At 35.0% G+C, this 11379-nt stretch overlaps 1 protein-coding gene across 6 annotated transcripts in view; it reads right to left on the bottom strand.

Annotated features, from left to right (window-relative positions):
• Positions 1 to 5972: 5972 nt before the first annotated feature.
• CEP85L (centrosomal protein 85L) overlaps positions 5973 to 11379 on the bottom strand; it is a 103141-nt gene continuing 97734 nt past the window's right edge. For all 6 annotated transcript variants that reach the window (XM_026666046.2, XM_087972761.1, XM_087972768.1 and 3 more), the window contains one exon: positions 5973 to 11272. In XM_026666046.2, coding sequence (XP_026521831.1) covers positions 11112 to 11272 — 161 coding nt within the window. In that variant the 3' untranslated portion in view covers positions 5973 to 11111. The remainder of the gene's footprint in view (positions 11273 to 11379) is intronic.

The raw sequence follows: 11379 nt of genomic DNA, 5'->3' as shown, positions 1-11379 counted from the left end.
AGACATCTCAGGGCACAGTGGTTGTGCCTATAATTAGAGCTTCTTTCTACATAGCTGTTAATTAGTGAGGAATATTGTGAAAAGAGAACCAGCCTTGGAGTTTTGCTCAACGAAACGAAGGAGTTACACATGCCTAGGAATCTAGAAACAGCTGACTGATTCCATTAAAAAAAGATGCATCTGCTTTTTCTGAATGAAAGAAAAGAGCTTCACAACTATGTTGCAAATCACCTGTTTGGGAGGATTTGCACAGCCCTGATAATGCGTATGCTGAAGAAGTAGTTCCTATTTTTCTTAATACCAACCTGACAAGTTATAACAGGCAAGAATTTGAACATTGGTGCTTTTAGTTCATTCTTATTTGGCAGAATCTGCTTGGTAAAGTGATCAAATAGAGAAAGATTCTGTTCAAGTAGAGAGAAAAAACTATCTAATCCAAGTAGAATTCACACAAATGATATAAAGTCTGCATGGACTAGGTTTTTTTAAGCAACATTTTCAAAAGTGGTTTTACTTTTGCCTTCTGCCTAGAGTTGAGAGTGACTGTCCCAAAGTCACCCAATTAGCTTTGTACCTAAGGCAGGACTAGCATTCAAGAGTTTCCCTGTTTCTAGCCCAGGGGTGTCAAACTCGCGGCCCACGGGGTGGATCACGCACGGGCCATGTCCACCCACCCCAGTTTAGCAAAGGGGGAGAAAGTTGTGATACATCACGTGATGTGTCATCGTGAGTTTGACACCCCTGTTCTAGCCTGTTAACTTAAACTTCTATATGAACCTGGCTCTTCTGTAATGTATACAGGTAGTCCTCGACTTATGACCACAATTGAGCCCAAAATTGCTTTGGCTAAACGAGACATTTGTTAAATGAATTTTGCCCCATTTTATGACCTTTCTTGCCACAGTTATTCACTGCAATTACTAGTAACACAGAATCTGGCTTCTTCGTTGACTTTGCTTGTCAGAAGGTTATGAAAGGTGATCACATGACCTCAGGACTTTGAAACCAGCAAAAATACAAGTCAGTTGCCAAGCATTTGAATTTTGATCATATGACCATGGGGATGATGCAACAGTTAAGAGTGAAAAAAGGGTCATAAGCCATTTTTGTTAAAGCCATTGTAACTTTGAACTTCATAAACTATTTTATGTCAAGGACTACCTGAATACCCAAGAAATAAAGGACTTCTAGGAGAAAGCATTATTGAAACAGCCTAAAGATATCCACTGATCTTTGTGATATCTGAGAGATAAAAGTTGTAACAAAATCATGGGCAAATGAAAAGATGTCACATCACTGCTTTGTAAGGCAAAGACAGTAGAAGTAGCAAAGTTTCATATTTATAGAACTTTCACAGGTGGTGGTAAATGGAATTCATAGCTGGGGTTCTGTTGTTTAAGCCGCCTTACAGAATTCATATCATATAAAGGCATGTCACTATTTGCCTAATCCTTATGTAAATGGAAATCCATTTTTCCCCTGAGAATCCATTATATAAGCCACCGTGTTGGGCCGTGTTGCGCATGTTGCTCAAAAGGTGTTTTTAACTTTCATCTGGAGCTAAAATCTGAAGGTGTTTCTCTCTTCTTTTAATCTGAATATGAAGCTATTCAGATACTAATTAGCAATGATGTACCTAGGGGTTGTGCAGCAGTACCCTGGCTTGGAAAAAGTGGTGAGGAAAAAAAACACCATTAAATCTGCAGAGGACATGCAATTATCTAACAGTTTAAGAAGATGAAAATCAAATTCAGAAAGGTGGTAGAAGGTTAATAAATTGGTCACCGCATAATAAAGCAATATGGAACAGAGATAAATATCAAGTTGTTAATTTAGCTGATCAAGGCATAACAAGGCAGAAAGCTGCTTTGGTAACAGTACATCTGAGGAATATTTTAAGCTTGTCATTGATCTTAAGTTGAATGTGAATCAGCAATGCAGAAGAAGGAGATATGATTTTTTTTAAAACAGTTCTAGGCTCTCATACCACAGGAAATAATTGGAATATTATTCCAGTGCATGTCTGTATTGTTCAGCTGCTCAGCTCAGAGCTTGAATATTGTGACTATGGTTCCTGCACCAAGTCAACAGGCTTTAAAGATTCAGATTATTAGAATAAGTTGAAGGGAAGAAACCAACAGTGATCAGAGGACTGGAAATCATGTCCTACAAGGAATGTGGGAATTGAGCATGTACAGCCATAACAAGACAAGATTAAAGAGTGATAAAATCCACACTTCAACAATAATAATTAAAGAAAACTACAGAAAATGTTGGCTTCTTGTCATTCTGAAGAATTGGATTCAGCATCAGTAAAACGATAGCACATTTTAGGAATAAGAGAAATAGGAGCATATGTTGTGTAGAGCCATTTAATGAAATAATAATGATGCCTTCAGGACTATTTCACATAATATTGATCTTTCATAAATTGCTTATATGTGGTAAAAATTAATGAACATAGTTGTTTCCACTGATGGTCAAGATTTATTAATTGAACTATTAGTGTCCTAAAGGTGCTTTTTCAAAGGGCAAGTGGACTTTGTTTTTCCTTGAAGAACTTTCGCTACTCATCCAAGAAGCTTCTTCAGAACTTCAGCAAAATGTCTTCAAGGAAAAAACAAAGAAAGTCTTTTGAAAAAAGCAGCTTTGTGAAAACCATGACCGGGATGACTTGACAATTTCCATAGACATTCGACTACTGTATTAGTGATTTTTCAACACTGCCACCATGGAAGGGAGATAACTTATAGATCAAAGTGTATCACATCAGATCACTGTATTTATGTAAAATGAACACAAATATAACATTTTATATGAATTCACCATTGTTTTTATACTTTCAGAGAACATTTATGACTGATTAAAAAGTGCTAATGATAAAATGAATATGCAACCAGAAGAGCTGTATTCTCAATATTGTAATGCAATAAAACAGAAAGTCAGTTCCAGGGTGTTAATATGGCTCAGAAATTAAGTCATACTAAATAAATGAGGTGTGGATAGAACAGAACAGGTGTGAAGAATTAATACTTCTTCTGTCAGACACATTTCTATAAAGCATGCAGATTTGTGACTGGAGGCTTTTAGGATGGAGTGATAACACAATAAAATCTAGCCCTTATCGTATTTTAAATGGCAGCATGTTATGTGGGATAAAGCAGAGAAAGGTACATTTTTAAAATGAGGCACAGATTGGAAATGTTCAAAACTTCATCCATACAATTGTCCCTGTTATTCAAACAGTCTCCCATGCATTATGCAGTGCAGAGTGTTTCAAGTATCTCAGTGTGGCCAGTGGGTGCATCTGAGCAACTTTAATATTGCTTTAGGAGCACTGAATGGGCAATGTTTGAGGAGGACAATATTGATACTTACACCTCAACAGTACTGTTTTATATCAAAAGCTGCACTGATGTTGTCACTACCATCAGACAAGTATGGGTGTTTTCTAACAACAAGACCTGGATAAATAGAGAAGTGTGTCTTTTATTAAGAGCTAGAAATGCTGCTTTCCATTCTGGTGATGTGCTGCAGTACAGCGAGGCAAGAGCTAAATTGAAAAAGAGCATCAGGGACGCTAAAGTTACGTACAGACGGAAGATTGAACCTCATTTTGAGAGCTTGGACTCTCATCGGGTATGGCAAGGTCTGCGACAAATTATAGGGCAGAGCAACAAAAATAGTTTGTCTAGCAGTAATGATTCTTTGGCTGAGCAGCTAAACCAATTCTTCAGCCGTTTTGAAGTGGAAACAGGAACAACCATCATTCCAGCATCTAGCACTGATAGTACACCACTAACATCTACCATTGAGAGACAACTTCAGATTTCTGATGTGAGACGCGTTTTCCAGAATATTAACACCCAGAAGGCAGCTGGGCCAGATGGAATCATGGGACGAGTTGCTAGAGACTGTGCTGCAGTTAGCTGGAGTGTTCACGGATATTTTCAATCTATCCCTGTCACAGTGCTCTATCCCTACCTTCCTAAAGACATCCATTATAGTGCCAGTCCCTAAGCAGACAGTAGTGGTATCTCTCAATGATTATAGACCAGTAGCTTTAACATCTGTTGTCATGAAATGTTTTGAGAGACTGGTGTTGAACTACATTAAAGCTTGTCTTCCATCTACCTTGGACCTATGCCAATTTGTATATAAGAGTAACAGATCAAGTGATGATCCTACGAATGTTGTTGTCCATACTATATTGAATCATTTGGAACAACAGGGAACATATACAAGGCTGTTATTTGTGGATTATAGTTCTGCTTTTTAACACCATTCTATTCTACAGGTTGTTTCTTAAAATGTCCAATTTGGGTATAAATCAGAAGATTTGTTTGTGGATAAAGGATTTTCTGACAGATAGACCACAGTTAGTAAGGATGGGATCTCACCATTCTTCTACTCTGATACTAAGCACAGGAACCGCCCAGGGTTGTGTGCTAAGCCTCTTCCTTTATCCTTTGTACACACGACTGCACTCCATTATATAACACCAATGCAATTATTAAATTTGTGGATGACAAGACAGTGGTAGGGCTCATTAATTTAATTAATAATATATTACAATTCTGCTGGAGCTATTAAATAGGTTTTTACATAAATTCTGTAACATATTTCACATTCTCTTCTCACTTTTATACACCCACTTTCTAAAAATCCCTTCAAATAAATTTCACTGCAGTAGTATCAATTAGTGCAGGGTTCGTCAACCTTTTGGACCTCAGGGACCACCAAACTCATAATTTTAGATCCCAGGGGCCACTAACTGGTTCTGTGGGTGTGGCCTAATTTGTGGGTGTGGCTTGGTGGTCATGTGACTGGCATGGCTTGTATGTAAATATTATAAATATTTATATAAATATTTTTTTTTATAAAAAAAGCAACTTTTACACAAAATCAGCAAAGCAGGCAGGCAGATTGAGTTGCTCACAGAATCACAGATTCATTCAGAAATCTATCTATCTGCCATCAGCTAGTAGTCTATGTCACATAAAATTTGCTTGCAAGCAAACTCACAAAATTAACTCACAACACACCATGCATGTAAATATTGAATTTTTTATTTAAAAAAGAGCAACTTTTACCCAAAATCAGGCAAAGCAGGCAGATTGAGTTGCTCACAGAATCATTCAGTTATCTATCTATCTGCCATCGACTAGCTTAGTCTCTCAAATTTGCTTTCCATGAGTCTGCACTGAATTTGCTTGCAAGCAAACCTTCAGTCCTAAGGGAGGTTCGGCTGTACTTACAAGCAGAGCCGAAGATCTAAAGACTAGCTAGAAAGCAAGACATCTAACCATTTCCTGCTTCCTAGCTAATCTAACTCTCCTGGCACAGCAGAACAGCTGATGGTCGGAAAAAGGAAAAATAGAAATTTAGCAGGCAAGTTTACAGGTAAGGAGTGGGCGGGGAGGGTTCCCGCGAGCCATGTGGGGAGTGCAGCCTTGTGTTCCTGAGCAGCCTGGATTGCTTCGGGGCGCTCTGGGGGTGAGTTTTCTCTGCGGCCCACCAAAATTTTCTCACGGCCCACTAGTGGGCTGTAGCCCACTGGTTGGCGACTGCTGAATTAGTGTATGTTTTAGTGACATCTTCTGAATAAAATTACTGTTAAACAGAACCAGTGGAATTTTTTTTTGTTTCCTCCAACTTTCTTTGGGTCTTATGTAAAAGTCGGCATAAATGTACTGAGCTGCCTTTAAAGTTTGGCAATGCTAGTACATTTGGATTAGCAAACTAATCTAGTAAGGCTTTAGTCAAAAAATTGACATTTGTAGTTTGGTAATGTGCATTGCAATCTTTAATAAATTTAATAATTAAATTTGTAGGCCACCTGACTATATTTCATTTTAGATTTCATGTCTATTCATTGACAATATTCTTCTGTGCTATCAGCAAAGATGACATACAACATTTACCTCAATGATACCATATTATTTATAATTAGAAACAACACAATGCCCAGCTTTTGTAGCAAAATTTATTTTTGTTCTGCAGTTACAAATTCAAACATCAAACAAACAGATTGAGTGGAAAAATACTAGTATAGTCAACAATGAAAATTTTATCATTTAATAAATAGAACTTTGGCATTCAAAATTCTAGCTGTAAATGCTACTTTTAAAAAAAGTTACAAAAAGAGGGTAGGCAAGAATGACAGGCCTAGAGATGAACCAGCCAGTGGCTCTTTAAAAATTAAAATTAAAAACAGCAACAACACTGAATACATTTCGATTTAAGTCATGACAACTCTATGTACACATGAGGTATTCTGAGTGGCTCAAAAACTGAACCCAACATTGAAGAACTACCAGCATTAGAAAACTGATCCAGTTTAAGTCCACTGTTTTGAAGGAGAGCCCTCTTTTCCCTTGTCTTGCTACTGATTAACAGTGACATACCTAATATATACAAAAGGACACTCTTGACTGAATTTCTTGCATATTCTCCACCATATACAGAATAGCTGGTAAAAACAGACCAGATTGTTTCAAAGGTGACCTACAACTTTTAAAAAATATTTCTATTTACGAAAGGTTTCTCACACATTTACAAGCTAAAAAGTCTCAAAAATCAGAGGAAACAAAGTGCAAATTTCGATACTTTCATAGCTATTAAAATGTTACTTTTAAGCCATGAACAAAAATAAGAGGCACAGAGTTACAAAGAGATGGATATACTACTCTAATGACTGTTGGCTTATTGACGGATTCACCTAATTTTTAACATCCATTGTCTTTTTACAGAATAGTATCTTTGCCTTCAATTTTGTTTGAAATCCAAATCTAGAAGAAGTCAAATCTCTTTTATGTTTAGAGTTATTTTTAAATATACACAGATTTACATAAGCAATATTGAATAATAAATGTGTGTGTGGGTTGGGTGGGGGGTTTAGGTGAATTTAGCCCCAGTTTAAGTTTTAGGCAGAGTAAAACTGATGCACACCTTATCTTGTATTGATCTTTTATCCTTTTATTCTTGTTCTGGAATCTAACAAGAAAAATTTTCTCACAATTTTTTCAAAAGAGGAGGGATGGGAATAAACAACTAAAAAACTATGTAAAATTCACAGAGTAATAAAAAAGTTAAAAATAATTATGGTTCATTTATATTACTTTTTAAAAAAATATCTATATCCAGGGTGACTGATTATGGCAAACCTACTAAAAATGATCTACTGTGCTCATAACTTACATTCCAAAAATTTAAATATTTAACACCTAACTCTACCTTTATATAATGAGGAAGTATTACTGATTTGGGCATTACTGTCACAGCTAAGTCAGTTTTCCAAATAGGCTCACTGACCGTGCTTTACAAAAAAATAAAATCAAATTAAGTTTATACCACAGTACTAATTTGAATACTGTACATACAAATGACATATAAATAACTGTATTAGGCATGTATGAAATTAAATGTCTAAATTCCTTTTTTGGGATACATTCTTAAATTATACTAGTTACTATAGAATGCCATCTACACATCTGTAAAAATGCAACCTTGACATATGAAATATGTAAATTTTGCCTTCATCTTTGCTGACAAATCTAACTACATTTTATTTATTAATAATACTTTTTTCAGTTCTTTGGATGATCTCCTGCATCTGGGGGGAAAGGTTGTCATGACTAAATCAACTTAGTAATACCACTGTGAATCACTTTTTCTAAAAAGCTATTGTTAGTTAACCATTTTTATAACATGTGTTGAATGAGGCCACACACATATTCAATGAAAAAACTCATGCAAAACTCAAGCTACTAAATAGCCATTGTAAACTGGTAAGTTCTTCAGATTCCAAGACTGCTAAGTTACCACTAATAAAATAATACTGTGCATTTATGGCTCATTTAATTTTGTCCTTCTGCTTTTCTGTCTTTGGTTACCATCTTTGACTGTTTTCATTTCACTAAAACACACGATTAAACTAATTACCAGGACAGAGCCTTTACTGGAGAAACAAATCTCTTTCTATATTCTACATAACCTACATACAAGTAGTTGCAGATGCCTTCTCCCTGTTATTTAGCATCTGAGGATAAATCTAGGTCCCTCCTTTTTTAAAGCAGGAACAAATACTTTCAATTGTTTTCCATTTAGTAGTCTCTATGAAATGCTTGAATAAATTTGTGATTCACAGCATACTTTGTTTTTTACTGGCCACTTTGATAGGCCAAGATGTCAGAAATAACAACCTTTTTTTAGTTGTTCCAATGAATGAGTAAGAAGAAAAGAGGGTCGTACTAATAACCCTAATTCCCAACACTCTGTGTTTGCTGGTAGTATAAAGAAGGCCACATAGATGTACAGCCTCAGGCCTTCTCTAAAACACTGGAGATCCTTATCAACACATATCCATTAGGAGTATCCTCTATTCAACCAATGAATTGCAATCACTGAGGGTTGTTGACAATAGAAATGCAACTGAAATGCATGCTACACCTTCGGTTTTTCACTGGATATGAGTGGAAGGATGGGGTGAAGTAGGTCCCCAAAGTGCTGTAGATCAGTGAGTTTATTTTTAATAAATTGACGAGTAAAGTTTTATTTATGTATTTACAAGAATACATATATGCATGTTAAACTGAAATAATTGTTAAACAAATTACCCATTTATTTTCACCGACGTCTTAACTACAAGTGTTTTTTTTTAAACTTGGCAACTTTAAGATTTGTGGACAGCATGCTGGGTGGACAATTCTAGGAGTTGAAGTCCAGGTTAAAGTTGCCAGGTTTGAAAAACACTGCTCTACAGCATATTAGGAGACATTTCTTGTAACACAATTCTTATTTCAAGAGCAAAAATATCAACTTTTTAAAAATACGAATTGTAAAATAATTTGTCAAAGCTTTTTTTTTAAAAAAAGGTTCATAAACATGCATAGAGTATAATGTTAAACTACATTAGTTAAACAAATATCTGGGCAAGGTTCAAAAGTATCAGGTATCTGGGATAATCTCTCAAAAATTAGTTGTTCCTTGAGTGCTATATGATTGTCTATTCGAAGTAAAAGTGGTGATAAGACCTCATGATGTAATAAAGTAGACAAATATGAGAATTGCTAAAGAAGCTAAACAATCCAGCTAACCAGTTAATTAAAATGTTATTTGCAGCCCATGCAAAAATGAAATTTCTTGACAATTTTGTGTCAAAAATCGACTTCCACAAACTGCCCCTATCTTTATTGTGGAAGATTCTTTCTTAATAATAATATAATGCTGCAATTCTAAATTATTTGCAAGATACAGAGTCAAATAGAATATAAAATAAGAACATTTAGAATCACAAAATGACATTTGTGCTTCTTAATAGCACAGTATAGTAAGAAAGTCAGTCTTGCACCCATTCTTCATTGGTGAGAAAGTGAATCAAGTTCTGATCACCCACCCCTTCATCTGCATAGATATGGATTTAAAGTTACAATTATAAGTACTGCTCAATTTTATTTCTAGTAATACTCTTGAGATTGTGATCTTAATATTTTAAATTCAGGCCTCAATCAGCAGGATTGTATCTGCATTCTTTACTAGCTGCTTCCATGTAATATTTACAGGTGTGCATTTAAAACGACTGAGCATCAATTAAGTTCAATATTAAAATAAATTTCCATAGATAGTATAGTCACCAGAGTAGGAATAAGCTCCTATTAAAATAAATATTACTTTAAAAAGGCCAATTTTTTCAACTGCATCATTTACAAATAAAATGTAAATTTGAATCACACAAAATGTGAAAATATCAATCTGAAATCAAGGTTTAAAAATTGCTTAAAGAAAAATACTAATGTAAGAAATTGAAAATATTAATCTATTTCTTGCTCTTTAAGCATCAACTTAACTAAAGTTATGAGCCTCATAGCATGATCAGCATCATGCATTGTATTTAGTTGGCCTCCTCCTTTTTTCAAAGAAGGTGTTTTTTATAGATTGTAGAATAGATTATCAGAATAAAGTGGTATCAGGCTTGTCTTGACAAATGGCATATAAATTTTAACACAGCAAAATATATAAACCTGGATTACAAAGTGGAATACCATTAATTCAGGCATTTTAACACTGCGCCTATGAAGGTTGGCACTGCTGATTTCATCCCAGCCCTCTTCTGGTAATAAGAGGAACTTAAGCATATTTGCCTGAATAGTCAACAGAATACTCTGTTCTCACATAAGGTTTTTATGCTAGTTGTGATATAATTTTGAAGCAACTATATTAATTATTCATCAAGATCTGTTGTTTCAGACTGCCAGAAAAAATCAGGTTTCTTTAAGGCTTTTTATTTTTCTGTGTGCTGAAATTCAAACATTCACATTCAGAAGACACTACTGTGCCAAATTTCAAACAAAGAGTAAATATATATTGTTATGAAGATATCACACTTAGAAGTTTTTGATTTTTTTAAAAAAAATCTTTTATCAAAACCATTTTTGCCCAACCTAATTAACACAAAAGAGAATAACAGTTGGTGATTAAATTCTAAGTCTGAATTCCTTCCTTCTCTGAAATGTGAATGTTTTCTCATCTTTTTTCCCTTTGCATTACACAAGAACTGCAGAATAAAATAATAATTAAACTGGGAATGCAACCCTTAAAGAGCATATAATTTTACCAAATGTAGCCCAAACCATCGATATCCCCTGCATTCAAAAGAATCTTTGTTATGACTCTGTATCTTCTTTATCCACAGTTCTACTATCTGACGTTCAAATCACCAAGCATGCCCAACTGCTTTTGTCACGAAGATTCTCTGGATTGATCTTCTTCCTAAAGCTACTATTATAGTGCCCTCTTCTGGCAATTCCATTTTTACTCCAGAAAACATTGCATTTTCTTTTATCAGCTTAACAAAAGAAATAAAAACCATTTTCAAAAGAACATTATTCACAGCTTTGACCTACATTCAGTAGTTTAAAGAAATTCGATTTTTTTTTTTGCAGCACAAAATCTCTTCGATAGAAGAACCTATTACCTGCATGAACTATGCATTAAACCTTTTTCACCTGGCATAGCATTTGCTTTCCAGTATTGTTTGTAACAGAAACTTGAGGAGCTAAAACCAGAGCAGCATTTAATAACTTAGATGTTAGTGTGAGGCCAAGATGTCATCACTGTGTAATGCAATTTTCTCCCATGTCCTGAGCATAGCAGTCTGAAATTATAGTCCTCAGTTCATCAATATCTTTCCGTAACTGACAAACCTCTGAGAGCTTCTTTGAGAGACTTTCTGTGCTATGGTGTTTCTCATCTTCAGAGGAACAGTTCATTGCTGTTAAAGAAGAATCAGGGCTAGAAGTTAAACAAGTCACCAGTTCAAAACATACAATTATAAATGACCTATTTCTGCTGTGCTATAGAAAGAAAATTGAAGATTTC

The sequence above is a fragment of the Notechis scutatus genome, chromosome 1, assembly GCF_049901735.1.
Source record: "Notechis scutatus isolate UNSWTSFEM ecotype Mainland chromosome 1, rNotScu1.2, whole genome shotgun sequence".
Taxonomy (NCBI): Eukaryota; Metazoa; Chordata; class Lepidosauria; order Squamata; family Elapidae; genus Notechis; species Notechis scutatus.
Note: the sequence above shows the minus strand (reverse complement) of the source record. Positions and strands in the feature narration are given on the sequence as shown.